The 21,728-nt window shown below is 38.1% G+C and overlaps 1 protein-coding gene across 1 annotated transcript in view; it reads right to left on the minus strand.

The window, feature by feature from the left end:
• Positions 1 to 19,457, minus strand: part of frem3 (Fras1 related extracellular matrix 3) — a 30,704-nt gene extending 11,247 nt beyond the window's left edge. Inside the window, exons 1-7 of the mRNA XM_016442212.1 lie at positions 14,429 to 19,457; positions 14,224 to 14,313; positions 4,698 to 4,844; positions 3,228 to 3,458; positions 2,808 to 2,933; positions 2,332 to 2,583; positions 271 to 420 (exon numbers count right to left, since the gene is read on the minus strand). Of these exons, the coding sequence (XP_016297698.1) occupies positions 271 to 420; positions 2,332 to 2,583; positions 2,808 to 2,933; positions 3,228 to 3,458; positions 4,698 to 4,844; positions 14,224 to 14,313; positions 14,429 to 19,457 (6,025 nt within the window). The remainder of the gene's footprint in view (positions 1 to 270; positions 421 to 2,331; positions 2,584 to 2,807; positions 2,934 to 3,227; positions 3,459 to 4,697; positions 4,845 to 14,223; positions 14,314 to 14,428) is intronic.
• Between the last annotated feature and the right edge of the window lie 2,271 nt (positions 19,458 to 21,728).

A 21,728-nucleotide genomic window follows, 5' to 3' on the forward strand; every position in this document is an offset into this window, starting at 1 on the left:
GTCTCTGGTCCCTCCAGCTCTGGCTGGCCAAGATCATCGAGAATAGTCACACGAAACGTTTGCATGGTCACACCTGGAGCAAAGTCCAAGTTACGGCTGATTCCCACATAATCTAGACCCGCTGGGAGGGAGAGAGAATGGGGGGGGGGGGGGGGGTGATCACATGCACAATTTTTTTTTACCATTATTATTATTATTATTATTATTTATTTTTATTTTTTTAATCTGATATCGGCTATTGTTGTTTTTGACAACTCTGACATTCTTTACCTTCTGCTGAAACAGGGTCACTCTTCCTGGAACGGACTGTGACGGTGGCTGTCTTTGAAAGGTCAGGTCCAGTTCTCCACACTTTCACCTCCACATAACCATCACTCTCATCCACCATGTATTCAGTCTCTCCAAAATAGAAAGATGGCTCTGTACCACGGGGAAAGATCAGTCAACTTTCAATCAAGTTTTTTTTTTCTTCTTATAATTTTCTGTATCCTGAGCAATCTATTTGAATTTGAAGGAATTTTAGCATTCGATAGTTTATGTCAAGCTGACATAAGGCATAAAACCTAATGATCCATGTCATCCAGCATGATTTGATAATGTTCCAAAGAACATCTTGTGCATCAATGAAAGCAAAAACATTTGAACTTTTGTCCAAAGTTCAACATGGTCAGAGTTTTGCTTTTGTAATTAATAAAAAAATTTGAAATGAGATTTGGAAGATTTTTAATGAATTTCGGGCCCTGCAGTACCTTCAGCAACACAGAAGCCAAGAGGTGTCCTTTCCAACAGCTAAAACGACATTTTAAGCCATTGTTTTTAGAATTGTTAGGTAGTGTTTCATCTTACACAGAGATGTTTTAACCCATTAGTGCTTCAGACAAAGATCTGGATCTGCCATCACCCCCATGACAGCACAGGAAACCTACCATCATTTCCAATGTCCTGTCTGAGTGATGAAACCAGACCATTGAGTCTACTCCAGTCAAGATGCACTTGTCTGAGGTTTTTTTATGTTTGTGTGTGTGTGTGTGTGTGTGTGAGGTCTGAGTGGCTTCTAGAGCGATTTCAGCATAAGATCATGATAAATGATTGCAGATGGCAGAGGGCTTTCCAGGGTGGGGGAAGAAGCCGTAAGTTTGAGGGGCCATACAAAGAAAAAGAGAGTAGTGACACCTCCATAGACAACAAGTCAGAGTCAAAACAAAAAGATTCCAACTCTGGCTGGCATCCAGACCGCAAGTCTATCCAATAGAGTCCCCATCCCCCCTGCAAATAGACACAAATATACTACCGGGCCCTTCCAGACCCACCAAGAAGCTGAACTACAATATGCACATTAATCTTCACTTCTTTCTTCTGATAAATAAGGTCTAGGCACGTACACACATTATTTACACATAAATATTGTTAGGGGTAATTTGCCAAATTGTGGAGGATGGGACTGTTTGCGACTATGATACTTTTTTTATGAGTGAAGAAAACACTCTGAGGATTTATTGAAAATTGAGAGATAAAAATATAGTACTGATATTTGGTTTAAGTTGAATATATGCAAACAAAAGGCAAATTCCTGAATTAATCTTTCAATGTACTGAATTCAAAGATGGCAAACTGCATCTTGTTTGGACTGTGTTACCTTTGAGTAATGCATATAAATCCTAAATGAACAGGATGTTCACAAAGCTTATTCAGGACCCTTGCTGAGGTTTATGGGTTGTTACAGAGGTCATAGGGGCCTCAAATGTGCTTCTTCAACTTGTTTTGGGTTATTGTGTTACCAATGCTGCCAAGGACAACAGTGGTGTGACCAAAAAGTAAACATGGATTGTTCTGTGGCTACCGATGCTATAATAAAAGTATGAAAACAACTATAAAGAAACAGGTGAGACATCAATGTAACCACACAACATGGAGGATATGGTTTTGTTTCTTTGAGGATGAGTAAGTAATTTTTAAACTTTAATATCATGAAAGCACTTTCTTTGTGGTTTAGAAAAAATGCACAGAATATAGTTCAATTGGCTTGCACTACTGTATGTATACAGTAGGCTCAGTCCCAAATACAGTAGTGTGTATAAATATTGTAACAAAAAATATATTTCAAATAAATGTTGTTCTTTAGAAATATATATTCACCAGAGAATTCTGAAAAAAAAAAACTTAAGCAGGGCAATCATTTTCAACTGAAAATATGAAATACTTCAGCACCAACTAGAAAGGATCATGTGACACTGAAGACTTTAAAATACATAACTGGAAAACTGTTATTTTTGAGTAAATAAATAAATAATTGAGTAAAATGATACAATTATTTAGTTCTAGCCAACTCACCATCATCACTATCGGCCAAGATTACCACTTTGGCGCTGGGGAACTTGGCTCCCACTTGGCCACCCATAGGCATACCGAGGGACACGTTGAAGCTCTCCTCTTCCTCAAAGAGGGAGTCATCAATGATTATGATGCGACACAACTTCTCCCGCTCATCCTTATCAAAACGCAGAACACTGGTGTGGTCCTCGGGTCTCGTGATGTAGTCTGAATAGGAGAGCACTGTGCTGGGGGTGGTTCCGGTTGCACTGCCTTTATAGAAGAATTTCTTGTTTTTTTTTTTATACAAACAGACTTTCAAGTACTACAGTGTTAGAATATACATCATAGAAGTACAGATGAAGTAAGGTCATGTGAGGTACTGCAATATTTGGATAATCCTATCATTAGATAATTGTGTTATTAGAGTGATTTTGTATTACGAAACAGAAAATAGTTCATATTGTGATAAGTAAAGTAGGTTCCATAGATCTCACCTTGTTGTGTGTAACAAATAACCATTAGTTCTTGGCTGACGTCTCCTGATCTGCGTACTGGGACTAATATTTCTCCTATATCCTCTTCTATACGATATTCTGCTTGAGGGAAGAACACTGTGGACTCTGAAAAGAGAGAAATCCTCATGCTTAAAAGTGAACATAAATAATAATAAGATATGTTTACATAAATATTAATTTAAGCTTAGGTAGCCAAAAAGTATGCAAAAAAGTACATTTGTGTTTGCTGAACATTTAATTTCAAAATCACTGGCATTAATAGGGAGTTGGTCCTCCCAAAAAGCATCCACTCTTCTGAGAAGACTATACGTATTCCATTGTGGTGCACACACTCTGGTAATAATATGTGTTTTACAGTACGTAGACAAAGTAGGAAGTCATTAAGCATGGCATAATTACCATCACCAGGATCTACAATCTCCACAGTGGCTATATCAGGGTATTCAAGAACAGCCATCACTGGCTCTGAAAGCTGGATATCAAACATCTCTGAAGTTTCAAACTCTTGGTCGGTGAATATCTTCACCCTCCAGGTGGCGGATGTCTGGCCAGGGTTAAACTGGACCTGTTTCTGAGCTTTGCCGCGGAAGTCTTTGTCCTGTTTTGCTGTACCATCTTTGGTGGCAATGCCTTTGAAAAAGAAAACATTTTTTAGACCTTAAACTATAAACATAACTCAAACTGAGTGAACAGTTTATGATATCTGCTGACTACTGCTAGCTATATACTTTAAGGAACAGTAAAAGGCTGTGGTACAATTTAAGACATTGTAAGTCACAGTTAAAGGGCTGTAAAAAAACTAAACACAGAGGGACCAACTTGTAACAGCTGCAAATAAACATTGTTTACCATCTCTAAATATATACAAACATAACAATAAGGGAGGTTCAGTTTAGTTTTTTATTACACTCTAAAAAATGCTGGGTTGTTTCAACACAACTTTGGGTCAAATATGGACTAACCCAAGTGCTGGGTTAAAATTTTAACCCAACAGTTTAGTCCATATTTGTTGGGTTGAAACATCCCAGCATTTTTTAGAGTGTAGGATTCCAATATTTAATGAACTGTATTTTTATCTCCATAAGACTAAAAATGTTGTTCAACCTCTGAAAAAGTCCTGTCATTGACTATGTTTACATGGACATCAGTAATCTGATTATTTACCTTATTCTGAATAAGACAATATCATGATTGTGGTGTTTACATGAGTTGATTTTAGATTATTCCTTTCATGTTCCCTTTTTACATGTTATAGAACATAGTTTGATTAATGGCGTGCGTCATTACGTCACCACGCGACGCCATCCCGACATCCCCTCCAGAATTTCACATATAAACATATAGTTCGTCTTTGTTATGGTGCGATATACAGTTCTGGGTGTTTCATTTTTAATTTTATGAAAGCTTCAAGTGCAGTTAATTATTTGTTATGCTATATGTGCAAACAGATGACGGCGTTGTTGAAGCCATGCTATGCTCTTTTGTTTGCCGTCAAATGGTTGAGCACTGCCGTGTGTGTATCCTGTCGCAAAATGCGGCGAAAAGTCCTACATGACGGTAATAATGTGATTAAGGTGTGTACATGTCTATACTGCACTTCAATAATGCGACTAAAATAGGAATACTCCACATGTCTTAATTCGATTTGTGTTTACTTCGACTATGACTTTAGCTGGATTAAGGTAATCAAAAATCTCTGTTTACATGGTAGATTCTTAATCAGAGTATTGTCTTAATCGTGTTAAAATCGGAATATTGTTGTCCATGTAAACATACTGATTGTTTTTAACCTAAACAAATATTTTGTAACAGAAATCTGATTATAAAGTTTTTGACTCGTAACTGGGTAACACTTTGATAAATACTAACTGACAAATGATGTCTCTCCCAAGTATCCCCGGCGTTTGAGGGTGACCTCCAGAAACTTTGCATCCTCATCCACAATGTAGTATTCCTTTTCTAGAGATATCCAGGCCCAATTCAGACGGAATGGTTGTGGTTTCAGTTTGTTGCCCCCTTTTCAAATAGAGAAAAGCACAATGAATTTAATGATGCACAATGAAAAAAGACAAAGTGTGTATTTGAGCACCTTGAGAACACAGAGTTTGCTAATGATTTCATCTCTTTCAAGTTCAGAAATATAAAAAGGAAGAGGGGCCAAAATGAGCGCAACTTGATCCTGAGTCCTGCTTGTGGATGTCCTGGGGTAGTTTCGTTTTCTATTGACATCCTCCACCCTTTTTTGTCTTTCCCTCATTACTACTGTAAAATCAATACTCAATATTTCATGTTCACACTGCCTTCTTTTTTTACTACTTTTGTTAGGAGATGAATGAGGTTCAACAGGAATGAGTCCAACAAGGTGTCAGGTTAATGCCGAAAGCCCATACCATGATTGTGTAAAGAAGGCAGTTGTGGAATATTGTGGTTGGAGCAGATTAACACAAAAGATGGAGAATTGAAAGAGATGAAAACGGCAGCAGGGACTGAGCTTTTGTCTCCAAGACTTAAATAATGTGCTACACTTATGTATGTGCCATCTCCATATTCAAACTGCAGGCTAATATTCAAGTCGAGATAAACTAAATAGATATTGTACTGATATTTTAACCTTTTCTTTTCTTTTGAATAGATAGAGCTATACAAATCTATTCTAAATTTCAGCATTATTCCAGCACTTTTTCATCAAATAATACACACCTCAGTGACTAATTATCATTTTGAGTAATCAGATTAAAGTATAATCGGATTTGACTCTCTCCATGGACTAAATAATTTAAGCAGTGAGGAGATACAATCCTGAATCTTGAGTGACTGAAGTAGTATAAAGAACTTTAATGACTTTGAAAGTATTCTCTTGCCATAATCTGTGCTACCCCATGACTCTGATTATCCCTAAAGGGAAAAGGTATGTTACAATCTTACACTTTGAGTGTAACTGTTCTTGGCTCTTTTTTTTTTTTTTTTTGGCATTCATTTTAGAAAGTAATTTCTGAGGCCTCGATACATCACTGTAGATAAGAAAAAAGGACTCCCACTTTATATTAAGTGGCCTTAACTACTATGTACTTACATTTAAATTAATAATTTGGTACAATGCACTTATTGTGTACATACATGTTTTTACATTGTACTTATATTTTAAGAATGCCTGCATGTAATTACATCTGTAATTAATTGTTGTAATTACATTTATAATTACACTGTTGACCCATCCCTTACACCTTAACCCACCCTTAAACCTACCCAAACCACCAAACCTGTCCCTAACCTTACCCATATCCCACCTCAATAGCAGCAAAAGTGTTTTGCATTACAATATGAACACAATAAGTACATTGTACTTATTTTTTTATGTAAGTACATAGTATTTAAGGCCACTTCATATAAAGTGGGACCACAAAAAGTTTGCATTGCAATTTTAAATGTGAATTTGAGAATGACATAAAAAAAGTGCAACTCTTTTTATTTTAAGCAGTTTGTGTACAAATCTGCTTGCTATCTTGTAGTTTTTACACACCCTGCTGAACATGGGTGCTGCTCTTTTAATGTGAGCATATGCAGAAGCAATAGTGTAGTTCAAATCACAATATGTGTCCAAAAACATTTTGAAATAGAAGTTATGTTGTAAGATTGATTTATAGTAATCAATAAAACAGCATCATCATGTCCTCCATTGGCCTTCTTTTTTGGTCGCCGTGATTTTGCCAAATAAGACATCTTTTGTTGATCCTGGATCAACATTACTGTTCAAAAATACAGACTTAACCCAATCCCCACCCCTAAACCTAACCTTACCCATAATTTATTCCTAAAATCAGAGGGAAATGATAGCTGATTAACAAGGGTGTGGAAGCACCTAATCCTGATTGTAAGTCTAAAACTGACATTTCCTGAAAAGTTATCTCTCAATTCTGATTGGTTGATTGGAGTGATGTTCCAGGATCAACAAGGATGTTGATCCAGGAACATGTTGTACTTGGTCAAATCACGCTCACCTTCTTCTTTACCACCCATGACATGACAACATTGGCCTTGACCAATCTCAAGTGTCTGACAGCTCTGCCTAAAAATATAGAACTCATTTATCATTTTTATATTTGCCCTAGATTGCTGAAGAGTCATTCAAAACATTGAAGCTGATTGACATAGATGATGTAAGGGAGCCTCATATAAATTAGATGGTTTATCTCTTGTTAAGCTTTCACAGGAGTGTGAATACTGTGGCGCATTACAGATGCACCAACTAAGATCTAGCTGCCTAGCTGAGCACATTAAAAAGTATTAAAACCAAGCTGATTTATTAAACATCCTACAGCGGCACAGTGCGAAGAAAATGAAGCACGTTTCAAAGGCTTAATGGAAGGTGAACCGTATCGTAGCTCAGCCAAGTACCTCTTTCTTCAGGAGACAATTTTCCCAGGCATACTGCCCAGTTTGAGTATGAACTGATATTGAGCTTAGTGAGGCTGTATCAGAGGATTATCAAACGGACAACATGCAGACTGAAGACTCTCTTTCAGTTAAGATACAGCAGTCACCTGTGAGATGCTGAGGCCTTATGACATTTCTCTGGCCCTGGATAAGGGCACTTTGTCTGCAAGATTATGGAAAATAGTTTCACTTGCAATGGAGACAATGTCCCTCTATTCTATAAATTCTGCACACAGAAATAATTTATTATGGTTATTCTATAAGAAAATATGAATACAAGTTAAGTACTGTAGGAACAATTAAACACATAAATTAATCAATAAGCAATAATCAATCAATCATCACAAGGCATGATAATCAGCTGTAAAGAGTATAAATTAAGAATATAATTCATTGAATTTGTAAGATGATTGTAATAGGTTACATAAGGGGTTTTCATTTTTGGGTTTTTGCCAAAGACCTCTTCCGAAAACAAAAACAGCTATACATTTTTAAAGACCAGTTTGTGGGTGTGTGATATTATTGTTACGTATCCGGTCCATGAACTTCCGTCTGCTAGCCATCAGAGGTCACCCTTTCCATTTTCATTGACTCTCGCACTACACACTGTTGCACATCACCCCGGACTACATATCCCATCATTCATTGCACTGATTGCACACAGCCCTGATTGCACACAGCCCTGATTGCACACAGCACTGATTGCACACAGCTGTTTCATATCACTCATTCACTATTTAACACCCAATCTCACTCCGTTCTGGCTGCCGAGTATTGTATGCGCTTATCGCCCGCAGTGATAGCTACTCTACAGAGCCCTCTTTAGCTTCCTAGCCCAGCCCAGCCTAGTCTTGCCTTGTCTGTTTTCTCAGTTTTTGATCTGTGCCTGTTTTCCTGGATTTATCCCTTTAGTCTCGCCCTTGTGATCCTGTTCGCCAATCGCTGACCTACGCTAGCCCTAGGACTATTGTTGTGTCTTGCCCGCCATATACCTGTTTGCCACCGTTCGACCCTGCCTGGGTTTCTGACCTCCTCTGATCTTGTTTACCGGATTGCCCTTGCCTTGTCTTCTCTATACCTGTTTGCCATTGTTCGACCCTGCCTGTGTTTCTGACCTCTTCTGCTTTAAATAAAAGGTTGCACATGGTTCCGCACATCTCACGTCTTGTCAGCCCCGTAACAATTATGGAGTCACCATAAATTGTTTTCAAAATTAAATTATCTTTTATTTGTCATTGTGCTAAAGCCTTACTGATGTTTTTCTACTCGCTATTAAGAGTAATGATAAACATTTTTAAATAGAAAAACAATTATATATATATATATATATATATATATATGAATTATTATTATAATCTAATCATTAATCATAGTCTCTTTAGAAAGCAACTATGAAAACATTTTGTTATAATATAAAATTTGCTAAATGTGCATTAGATATTTAGTAATATCTTTGGAGTTGATGTTCACTTTGACAGCCCTAAAAGGTTAGTTGGTAAAATCTTGTGATTTTCCAAACTTACCTCAAAAAATTACACTTCCTTAGCTGTATTGCATTGTTATTAGTCACTAATACACATAGTGACCTGCCTCTACTAGGTTTCGGAACAGACCTTTTAAAACCCCTTTATAACCATGAAATCTAAACAGATGAATTTGCAACTGATATTTTGATCCACTATCACTAATGTACCATCATTTCCAGAGTGAATTTAGCCGTCAGAGTTGACAGTCACCTGGGGCAATTTCTAAACAGTTTTATTGCTATGTTTGAAAGGCAGGTGCTGTCAGTGACTGTGGAGGCCACCTCAGTTTTCTGACTGTGCACTTTTTCTTCTCTTTCTCACACCATTTCTTAGTGGTTTTCAGATTCCAAGAGTGGGAACTGACAGCTGTATCCTCACTCCCTGCATGTATCCCCTCCCTTGATCTCCCCTTTTGTCGGCTTTTATCTGTGCATGGGAGCAACAACGGAGGCAGACAGCAGGCACTGTCTGGGTGGCCCAAACCCACTGCCATGGCTCTTTCTGCTTCTTTCTACACTCTAGGGGGATTTGTATCTACAATGAACAAACAACACAAAAGTGTCTTGAAAGCAGAATGTTTTCTTATGAGTGTTTCAGACTGTTTTCTCACAATGTTGTTTTTAGTTCACTATAAGTCATGAGAATTGGAGCAGTGCAATAGCAGTTTTGTGGTGTTACAAAGTATTTAATTTAAGGGTTTCTGTTGTAAGCTGGAGCGGCAGTAAAGACCAGTAAGTATCAGCATCACTGAGTGGTGGTAACTCATTTAATGGGTTCAGGCATCACAGAGGGATGTCTGAAGCTCTGGAGGTATTTATGACTGCAATAATATATAGAAAGAATGCAGGGCTAAGTAATGGTCATAGTCACACTTATTCAAGTCACCCCAGCCTTTGATACTGCAGATAAAAAGGAAAGAAAAAGTTAAGAACTGAACCCACAGTAATTAAAGCTAACACTAATAGCTTCTGAAAAAAAGAATTCCTGACTTTACAACTAACATTTATATTAATAATATAATGGTGATAGTAGTAATAATACCCCAAGGAATTACTTGGCTTTGCTGCTATGATTATGCTTAAAGATACAACTTAAATACAGCCCCCCCCCCACACACACACACACTCACAAAATTATAATAATCATATTTTCCACTTTTGAATGCAATTTTTATATAGTCTCTGATTTAAAGGAATTTATTAGGTCCACCAAATGATGTAACAAAATGGGTTTGGCTTGTAGAAAGATTGATGTGCTATATGTAACAACTCTTTGATAAGTATAGAGTTGATAGTTCTGATAGATCTTCACCTTCACCAGTGCCACTGGTCAATAGATGTATAGAGCCTCAGGCTTAGGAGGGAATGCTGGGAGGATATCAATATTCACTTCCAGAGGCATATTGCAAGACTAAACTGGCCTAGTACATCCTTATCCCTTTATACTTATAAGAACTAGGGCCATGTTAAGTATCCCAAACATGATAATGTATGACCATGCTTCAGATTAGACCCCATCTGATTTCACGAGGCAACATGAAGTCATATTTAAATATGGGTCACATCTTTCTGACCTGAGAAGCTTTGGCAATTTCCTCTGCATCTAATAATGGTGTCTCTCAAGCACCAAGCTTGGAAGTCTATGTTAGGCACCTCATGTAATTCCAGGCATTCCACAGGGGAATATTTGACAACTGGACACTGGCAGGTACTGTACTTGTCCATGTGACATCTGCGAAAGCCAGGCACCTGATCCCCAAACTGCAGGGTGATGAATTATGGCTTGGTAGACCAGCCACATCCCTTTTGACACCAGTCACCTAAGTTGTCTGTGGCAGGCAGAGGAAGAGAGATCAAGAGAAAGTACTCTTAGGAGGGAAAGGCACCATAGGGTGATCTCAAGGCGCAGATCACAGGAAAAAGTCTGCCATCTGTGAGAGATAAGAATAACCCCAGAACCATACATCATATCCTCTTGCAAATATGAGAGTTGCAAGGAGAAACTAGTTCAATGGAGATGTGGCTTCAGTGTTTAGTGTGGTTGTGGCAGCCACTGGCACCAATGAGCAGTAAATCTTTTTGGTGTTTACATGTCTGACACACAGATTAGGTGCAGACATCTGTGATGAAAAAGAAACCACAAAACTTGAGAAAGACTTTGTAGACCAGATACTGTTCATGTGATGCCTCCTTAGAATTTGGCAAGCAGAGCACCTATGATGCCTCAAAAGTTCACTAGGTTTTGGAACAGAGCTTTGCTCCCTAGCTTTTTACCAATACTCACGTTTGATTATCTTGAGTAATTGTTGGAAGAAAATCCCAGCCCAACCTAGCCGTATGATCTTCTTCATCTTCTCCAGCTCAAAAGATGAACTAGGCAAGGGGAAGCCCCAGGGTTTTCAGCATATCATGTAATGGCTTTGAGTTTCAGCCAGGCATAGAGAGATCTTTGAAAGGAGATCTGTTAGCAGATCTCTGCTCCTTGACACACAAATCTCTTTCTGCAGTAGTAGCTGGTGCCACAAATCTCAGAGGAAATGCATTCGACCATCTAACAATGATCATATAACATTGCTTTGGATATAAGTTATGTCCCTAATACAAACAGTGTAATTTCTGTTATGAAACCTAAGCTTGTACTTTATAGAAGTATATTTTATGTGAACACTTGACAGCAAATGGAAGTTAAACTATTACGTTTGCTTAGAATAAGAACATGCAATTAATATATAATACATTACATGATTGGCAACTTGCCAATAAATAATTATACAAAACTTGGTGAATTAAAAGTGTATTTGCTACAGTTGAAACCTGTAGGCAGTTTGAAATTTATTCAGATCTTATTGCACTTACAAAGCAAGTAGATGGTAGGGCTTGTTTAAAAATGAGATATAAGCCACACACAGGGAACACTATTTATACACACAGGAGTAGGGGATGACGAGACACACCTGGGAGCAATGAAACATCATGGGAAACACCTGGGACAAATTAAACATGGGAAAGGAAGGCACATGAGGAAAACAACCACAAAACACGGAACAGAGTCTGACAGTAGGTATGTTATCCAACAGCAACTGATTGAAATGTTACCACCTGGTTCACACTGCACATAACTTTCATATTATGGCTAGCGTTCTGCTGGTATCCATAACAGGAATTCTCTCTTTACACCTCATCTTCACTCCTTCTGGCCTTAGAAACTCTGATCTATACATGGATGTGTGTATTAGTGAATAGCATGCAAACTATTGTGTCTGTGTATAGCTCAGATTCCTTTTGCTTAGTTTGTGTGCAAACATGCAGTCTGAGAAATCTTAAAGCCTTTAAACTTAAACATGCTTAAAACCCCTTAACTGTCACCATCCCACCTGTGGGACGCTTGGCGCTCTTTTATTTTGTTGTCCTTTTTCTCTATCAAATGTTTTAGTAATCATCATAAGTTATATATCGTTTGAAAGCTTAGAAGCCCAAGATTCATCCTGTGAAAAACCATTTTGAAATCGGACATTGCGTTACCATGGAAATGGTACTTTAAAATATTTTGGCGATCTCCTCACCCTTACCGTGCAGTGTCAAGTGTCATATTACAAAATGCATTACAGTCTTTTACAATCAAAACTTTTTATAATCTTGACATAAAACATATAATTGGAAAGGGCTGAGTCTCAGGATTCCATATTTGGCAGTTATTTTGTAATAGTAATATTGACAGAGAAATCTAGAAATTTGTGACAGAAAAATGCATAAAAAAAAATTAAATGGAGTTTTGATGGCACCCGGTGGCTGTTTGTGGTATAACGCCCTAAATAAAATCTCACAGAAACCTCAATTTCTTTCATATCAACTTCAAAATTGGAACATAACTTATTTAGGCATAAATTTAGGCATAAGGCTTTACTTTCGTTTTAGAGTAAAACATGTTATGTAAAATATTTATTTTATATAAAATATAATAAAAATTGTACAGTGCATTTTCTTTACAGTAAATTTAAACTTCTATACATTTTTTGATATTTAAATTTTGAAATAATTCCACTTCTGCAATAATCTGCTGACTGTCTTCTTTAAAAAGAGACCAACATTTCCTCTGTATTCCAAAGTGTTCATGAATTGTAACAATTTAAGTTTGGATAGTGCACTTTAATGCCTATTTTTAAAAATGGGGGGTGACAGTTAAGGAGTTAATATACTTGATAATCAGGATGATTAACTTGTATTGATAAACAAATTGATAAACTTCAGGTGCCCTCCATGAAAAATGTTACATCTGTTATGGGGTTGCAGAGAACTTATAAAACACCTATGTTTTTTTGCTGGTTTCTCAAACAGAAATGATGAAAAATTATTGGAAAGGGAAAAAATTGGTTAATTTTGAAATTACTGTTATTTATTTATAGCTTTAGGTACTCTGGATCCCCACACATAAATATTGTAAATTCAGTCTTAACAGAAGGGGAGAGTTACTTTGAGAAATGTATATGTAAATACACCTCCAGCTAGGATGTGAACCTGTTCAAATCCTATCCATTAGCTATAGCCTATATGAATTTTAGATATCATAGTGTGTCTGTAATCTGAGGTTTGTAAAATGTACTAAAAATTATTACTGTTTGTAAGTACCAGGTTATTTTGGGACTATGTCTGAATGGTATTGTTTCTATCATGTTGGCTAGGTCTCTGAAAAATGTGTATCTTTCTTGGCTCTTATAGCAGTGACTGCCTCCAGCTGAAATGTTGCCAAAGAGATGCAGTGCCAGCCCTAGTGCATGCTCCAGTTCCTACGCAGTTAAAGTGCCATCAGTTAAACTACTAACAAGCAAATGTCTGTACCCGTTTAAGTTTACAATTAAGGATTTCATACAGATACACAACCTTGTTTGTGCTGATCAAATGAATTAACATTGGCAGTGAATTCAAATATAAGTAAAAATGAATTCCTGGACAAAAAACTACAGCCTTGCTTAAGGTTACTGGGAAATGCTTAGACATTCTGTTAAGAAAATTATGCTCCTCACTCCACATTAGCTAAATGTTATTATTTACTGACCACAAAAGCTCTACCAACTTGTCCAGGCTCATCCAAGTTTAAAAAGATTTTTGGTTTAGTCAGTGTTTCATTTTTCATGTCTGAATGCGTGTTTGTGTGTGTCATGACGAGCTGGCATACAGTATGATTTCCAAACCTGACCGTTAAACTCAGAAAGTGTTGGCATTTTGACCAGATAAAACTAAGAAGCACTGAAGCATCAAACATTGGTTAATACTGACTCTGACAAAGAAATACTCTGCTTATTATAAACCAACCTAGAAAAGTCCCCTTCAGCAAAATTGATTTAAATGAGCAACGGAGAGCTTCAGAATTCCTACAGTAACTTTAGTAACACATGACACTTCCAGTTAATGAGAGGGGCCAGGAAGAGACATTCTTACCGTTGTCTTCCACTGTGAAGTAGAATATGTCACTTGTGGCATTGGACCCATCAAGAAGCACATAGCAAATCTTCATGTCATCAATATCCGCTAATAAGGAGAAAGGACAGAGTATGAGAAGTTGGAGATTAATAAATCTTAAATAACAGTGACAGGTTTTGCATAGTATATTTCAGAAACAAAAAGGTAAACTAGAATTACTTACCCTGTGAAAATGACTTGATGCTATCATTGCCCGAAGCAGAATTCATGATAAAGCCATGAAGAGGAGTCTCAGTTACAACATACTTAAGCACTTTGTTTGGGCTGTCTCTGTCCTCAGCCTTTAGAGCTTTGCTGGTAATCAAAAATCCAAGGTGCCCAGTATGAAGAACCCTAAGTGTGGATGCTGCTTTGTTTACAACGATTTGAGGCACCCCATTGTCCACCGTGGTTATGTGAATAGTCATCACCTGAGGCTTACGAGTTTCATATACAGTATCAGGGAAAACATAAAATTCAGTGTGAGTCCCATCAGTAACTGTGAAAGAAAAGCTGTCTTCATTTGTCTCTGTGCCATCATGCCTATAAGTTATAAGGTTTTCATTTAGGTCCTGCTTGGTAAATGATGTAATGACTTGCGTTCCATTGAACAGAAGCTGACCGTGAACTGGCACTTGAGTCACTACAAATCTCAACAGGTTGTCTGGTGTGTCACGGTCCTCTACTGTCAATTCAAAGGGTGTGATCAGCTTGGTTTCTCCCTCCCCCAACACCAACTTGTTGGTCGTCAAGACTGGCTTCTTGTTGTCGACATCTGTAATGGATACACGGAAGGTGCGGAAGACAGGGTTGTAGCCATCTGTCACCTCAAACTCAAAGCTGTCCATCTTCACTTCATCATCAGATGTATGGATATAGTAGATCTTGTTGCCAGCTAGCTGCAGCTGAGTGAAGGTGGAGATGGGCACCCCTGGGAGATCGGTACTTTCAAGATGGCCCCTGCTAGGAGCACGAGTGATGCTGAAACTTAAATATTCATCTGGACTGTTGATGTCAGTTGTGCTGAGAAGGTCTGTGGTCAAGGTGACCTTACCTTCCTCTTTGAGGGTCACACCTTTGTTGATAACATCAGGGAAGACCATGTCCATGCTGCCAATATTAATGTAGAAGTAGCGATCAATGAGGGGATTGATTCCATCAGTTACATCAAACTTTAGCAAGTCATGGACACCCTCCTGGCCTGTGTGAACATACTGAATCAACTGTTTGTCAAGTTCATCTTGAGTGAAATTCATTCCGATGCTAATGTTGCCAATGACAAGCCCATGTTTGGTAATTCTCTGAAGATAGCCTTGGCCAGGGCCGTAGCGGATAATGTAAGTAAGTTCTTTGTCTTCAGAATCTAGATCTGTGACCTTCAGGACTCTGTTACTTATTACTTTGGTTTCTCCAATTTCTACTTCCAGGCCATCATTGATGGCCATTCTTGGGGTTTCATCATCAACAGGAATGACCATTATAATGACCTTCTCCTCAACAGTGTGCTTCCCATCAGTGAGTCGAATTTCAAAACTGTCTTCCTTGGTTTCAGAGTCATCATGCTCATAAACAATATTGGAAGCCTCCTTGATCTGATCTAATGTAAATTTTACCACTGGAACTGTTCCAGTGCTCAACTGCTGAACTATGTTTCCATGTTTTGGGTTTTTAAGTATTTCAAAAATTAATTCATTGTTTGGGATGTCTGCATCAGCAGCATTCAAAATAGGAGTGTCAATAACCAAGCTCATCCCCTCCATGACAACAAACTCACGAATGAAAATCTCTGGCTTTTCATCATTGGCTGGGATGATGACAATGGGGAAAAAGTGCCTTTCTGAAAAGTTAATGCCATCGGAGCAGCGGAAAGTGAATCTGTCCTCCACTGGCTCCACACCCTTGTGAATGCTTTGGACATAATAGATGTGACCTAGACCAACATCTTTAATGGTGAACGCAGTGATGGCAGTGCCTGCTCTGGATTTTTCAGAGCCAGGAGCTGGGGAGATGTTCTCCACATAGCCAGATGTGGACTGAACGATAATAGTACACAATATATCATCATTATCAGTGTCAATGTCCTCAGCTTGAATGTGCTCTAATGTGATAACATTTTTCTCACCCTCAACTACTACAAACTGGCTGCCAATATTAACTATAGGTGGAATGCTGTCTACAGGGAGAATGGTGACGTGGACACGGACCCCTTGGACTTTGTTGCCACCAACAACCCATTCATCTGACATGTCAGATATGGTAAGATTGAAGGAATCATGCTCTTTGATTGGACCAATTTCACCACTAGTGTGAACATAGACAACCACACCATTGATTATGTCTTGCTGGGTGAAGCGCTCAGCTGGAGCTCCATTCACCATTATTTCTCCTAGCCTAGGAGGCTCCTCAACTATGAAAGTCAGCATGAGGTCATCTGTGTCTTCGTCATGACCCTGGATAACATTACTGGTGATTTCTGTTACGCCGTTCTCAAGTACATCAATTGACACCCCTAACAATCCGGCCGGTAACATAATTTTTGGAGTTTCATCATCGACCGGCTTGATGCTGATCTTGACAGCAATTGGGACTTCATGGAACCCATCACTAATGTCCAGCTTAATGACATCATGAAGAGATTCTTCACCACTGTGGATATAGACCAGTCGGCTGTTCTCAATGTCCTCCAACACAAATGTTTGGCCATTAGACATGTCAATTCCTAAATATTGCAACTGCCCAAACCTGGGAATCTGTGTCACTGTAAATTGAATGTTCTCATCCTCAGTGTCCTGGTCAGAGGCGTCTAGTTCATTTTTGGTTATTATATAAGTATTTCGCTCCAGAACAGTGAAACCAGTGTTAGTAATTACAGGGGGTTTGTTGTCAACAGGCTGTAAAAAGATTGTAAACAATCCATCAACTGAATTACTAGCAGTGTCCTCCACGCTGAATGTAAACTGGACCACTTTGGGAGTAATACCGAGCTCTTGGTCTGGGGGTTTGTATGCCACTTTGTGGTGGTTGACCTGAGCTTGCGTAAACTCACTGATTGTGATGTCAGGGCTATCAGTCAGCACAACGGCACCAAGAGGAACAGGGTTGTTTTCATCTGTGTCAGTAGGAGGTTTGATGATGGTATACTTAAGATCCCTGTCATCACAGTCCAGATCGGTGTAACGTAGATATTTTTTCTTAAAAAATGTCAGCTCGTATTCTTTGACTTCCATGTGTAATGTGGTGCCAGGGTAAAGTTCTGGAGGAATGTCATCCACCGGATGTATTTTAATGGTGAATGTGTGCTCTCCTGATTGATTTGGTGGGTCATTGTCATCCAGGACTCTGAAGACAAACTGGTCAATCACAGTTGTGGTACTATGAGGTCCTTTATGACGATAGAACAGCTTCCTGTCCAGAATATCCTGCTGAAACCATTCTGTCACCACCTGTTCAAACATCTCATCTGTTGCACTAAATATCCACGCAGATGGATCCAGAGGAGGCTCCACCTGCTTGAGGAGTAGCTCACCGATGTCTGAGTATGACTCTTCTAGTATGAATTTAATTGTTGAATCCTCTGAGTCAATGTCTGTGGCACTCAAGATAAAAGGGGAGATTTGCATCACTTCATTCTTGAAAAGCACGATACCGGTGTTTGCATTTATAATGGGGGCTTCATCATCAGTGGGGGCAATTGTGATGGGGAATAAAAACTCTACTTCATTACTGCCATCAGTCATTCTGAATATAATATTGTCACTGTAGGTGTCACTTCCATCATGCTGGTACACAACAATGCCAGCATCTAGATCAGCTGGTGTGAAAAATTTTCTTTGAGACCCTAGCACTGTCAGGTCTCCATGTTTTAAGCCATCAACAACTGTAATCTTCACATGATCAAGATTATCCTCATCGCTGATCTCTAAATTTTGTAAGCTGGATAGTGGTCTTGATTGACCCTCAAAAAGCAGTTGTCCTGTATTTTTGGTTACCACTGGAGCTAAAGTGTTCATTGGCTTCACAACAATCATGAATGCAAAAGGATCAGAAACAGCACCATCAGTGTCAACAATTTCGAATTCAATCTGGAAAATTCTTTCTACATCTGAATCCTCAGAGGGAGGCTTGTAAGCGATCTTCAGGTCTTTAATATCTCTCTGATGGAAAGACGTGATTGGCTGGTTTTGATAATCTGTGCTGATTATATAGACCTGCTGATAGCCCAGGGGAGATGTTATGTTAAAAATTAATTCATCAGAATCGGATTCAAGATCCTCAGCTGCCAGCATATCTGAAGTAATGGCTGTCATCACAAATTGGTCAATCTCCATCATCATCATAGATATAAAGCTAGGCTTTGGTGGTGTATTTTCAGTACCCTCTTTGATTCTAACCATTATCTGGAAATGTTCCTGTTGAATAGTATTTCCATCATTATCTTGTACTTCCACTAGCATTGGAATATAGTCTCTGTTAGGAGAGTTGGTGGTTGCTGTGTGCTGATACTGAATTCCCTTCTTGACAAAATCATCACAATTAATCATCTGGCCATTAACAGAGTTATCAGTAAGACTACCATACCTGGGAAGTTTGCCTGCACCAACCAGTGTGGTCACCTTACATGTAGTGACACCATCTTCAAACGCAAACTCCAAAGTTTTCTTGTCAATTGGGTTGCTTAGCCCATTTAGCTTGTCCACAACCAGAGGCATGTTACGAGTGAGAATCTCCAGCTGCTGAAAGACCACTTCTACTTCAAGAATGAAAGGAACCACCACTGTGTCTATGTGGGAGTCATACCTCAGCTGTAGTTTTATGTGGTCTTTGCTTGGGCTCCGGGAACCAAAGTGAGTATATTTTACCTCTTCTGCTCCAAAAGCGCAGTGGAACTTCTTGGGTGTAAGCATTCCAGGTCTTTGGGCCAGTGGGTCATTGTCCAGGACTGTAATATGACAGCGGTCTCCTGCATGCACTTCAGTCACAAGGTCATTGATAGGGTCCAGATAAACAGAGCGTCCAAAGGGAACTCTAATCCCATTGTTGGCTACCAATATTGTTTCAGCAGTAGGTCCAGGTTGGTGCCTATGATGGAAAGACACGTCAAAAGGATCTGCATCCACTTTAGATAGATAACATCCTAATGAAAGCAATATAAACAGGCACTTCATAGTTGCTCCTGCTGCACTCAGCCTTCCTCTTTGCAGACAACCAGCCATATTTTTTATAGCTAGCTGCACTGCATGAACTTGCAAAAATAGATGAACTTCAGTGTCCAAGCAAGATTTGATTCCCTTGATTTCACAAGGCTTGGTTTTGATCTCACTGCTACGTTTCCCCCTCTCGCTGTCCTTACACACAGCACAAGTGCAGCTAACCTACTGAAGCACTGCAGGTAATACTTAACAACGGAGATAGTGACAGCACAAAGCTCCACCCTCAGTCCAACCTCTCCCACGGCTAATTTAAGGCAGCACAAGGCAGCCCCCCAAAGTGTTGGATTCACTCTAACCCTTCCTCTCTTTTTCTCCTTGCTTACCCACTGAAGGCAGAGAAGTTCATATTAAGACCAGTAAGGAAATTATTTTGCTATAGAAATAAAAAAAAGGAAAGAAAATATGTAAACCAAGACCAAGTCCTTATTGATGGTGCCACTGATTTGTGATATGTGTGACAAATGCTTGCAAATATGTGGTTGCCCAGAATTTTTATTTTGTATTTTTTTCATGGTTTAAGAACAATCTGATGCATCTGATGTTCAACTTGTGAACATTTCTTCAAAAGTATTCATTTAGTTTACCTTGCCAAAATAACTATAGATATAGCTGAATAGTAGCAACAGCGCCTTCTGTTGGAGTGATAGAGACAAAAATATACAATAAAAAAAAAATATTGGCAATGTGGCATAAATTACACAAAAAATAAATGTAATATATTTCCATAATTGATTTAAAAATTTGTATAAAAGATAAATAAGATTGCTGTCCTTTCTGGGAAAGAGTTATTTTGAACGAGAAGTCTAAATTTAATATTATTTTGTTTTTATATAATTTTTATGATTTTTATACTGTAAATGTGTGTGTATGTTTGTGTGTGTGTATAGAGGTTAAATCAATTATAATTAATTTATGTGGTACTTTTGGTATTTTTTCTAATAACACTTTACAGACTTTTTGTTTTCAGTCAATAAATTCATGCTGTGTTTGAATTAAATTATGTGTCTATTTGCTTGTAACTTGTGGGGTCATTTCATGGGGCAGTCGAAAGGTCAAGCCACACAATACACATACCAGTTGGTTAAACAGGTGGACAGAGGCCCCTTTATTGTAGTAAAATAATAAAACAAGGGTTGCACCCTGAATTGTTAATAACTCTTGAACTCAAAGAATGAGTTTTATTTATTTATTTAATTTATTTTTCCTTAATTCTTCCAGTTACACAAGCATCAATGTAAATAATCAGCAGCGCTAAGCTGTTGAAAGGTATATTCAGGCACATTTCCTAATGACACTTTATTTGCCAACCATAAGCATAGTTTGACCAATGGCTTGATTCACAGTGGTCCCAACGGGCGTGATGTCCTGCTGCCTGCCTAAAAAATCCTCTCATATAATTTTATTTCTAGAGAGTCCAAATATATCTTTTGCGATTGCAGTCACTGGGGATGGGATTTTAAATGCGTCCACCGGATGATGATGATGGAAATCCCCCATGGCTGTCAGGAGTACATAGAGTTTATGCCTTAATGTGACACATGATCTTGGGCGCCAATACAAGTGTTCAACATCAATTGCAAAAAAAGGAGGAGAAATAGCTTTAATTCTTTGATAAAGATTTATTTATTTATATACTATACCTATAAGCCTGCTTTATTTTGTTCATGTTTTTATGTTGCGACTTCAGCTTAGCATGACCTGGCTGAAGTGAGAATCAGGGTAGATACTTGAGAATACATACTGTGCATGGAAACCTTGTGATCGCATCTATATATAAATACCCTCTTTCCATTTATGGAGCAGTGTTTCAAATGGATATATGGGAATTGATACCACCTCACATATCCGATTAAATGACCAATAATATTTTTGTTTTGGTCATCATTTTCTCAGATAACGGACATTTCCTAGTTCATTAGAACTAATTAACTCCATTAATGTCATTTACTTAAGTCATTTACTTAAAGCATCATATTACTGAACACATGCACGTGTTTTGATGGTTAATTATGTCCCAAGATACCATTCATTGCCGTTTCCAAAATAATTTAACTGGTTAACACTTTATAATAAGGTTCAGTTTGTTTGTTAATGCATTATGTATTATGACCTAACAATGAACAATACTTTTTACAGTTATTAATCAAGGTTAATGTAATTTATGATTAGATAGATAGATAGATAGATAGATAGATAGAAGATAGATCTAAAATTAAATTAAATATTCTGAGTTTCTAAATACTTTATATAAATATTAATTATTATTTGATCATA

The sequence above is a fragment of the Sinocyclocheilus anshuiensis genome, unplaced genomic scaffold (assembly GCF_001515605.1).
Source record: "Sinocyclocheilus anshuiensis isolate Anshui unplaced genomic scaffold, SAMN03320099.WGS_v1.1 scaffold1231, whole genome shotgun sequence".
In the NCBI taxonomy this organism is placed as follows: Eukaryota; Metazoa; Chordata; class Actinopteri; order Cypriniformes; family Cyprinidae; genus Sinocyclocheilus; species Sinocyclocheilus anshuiensis.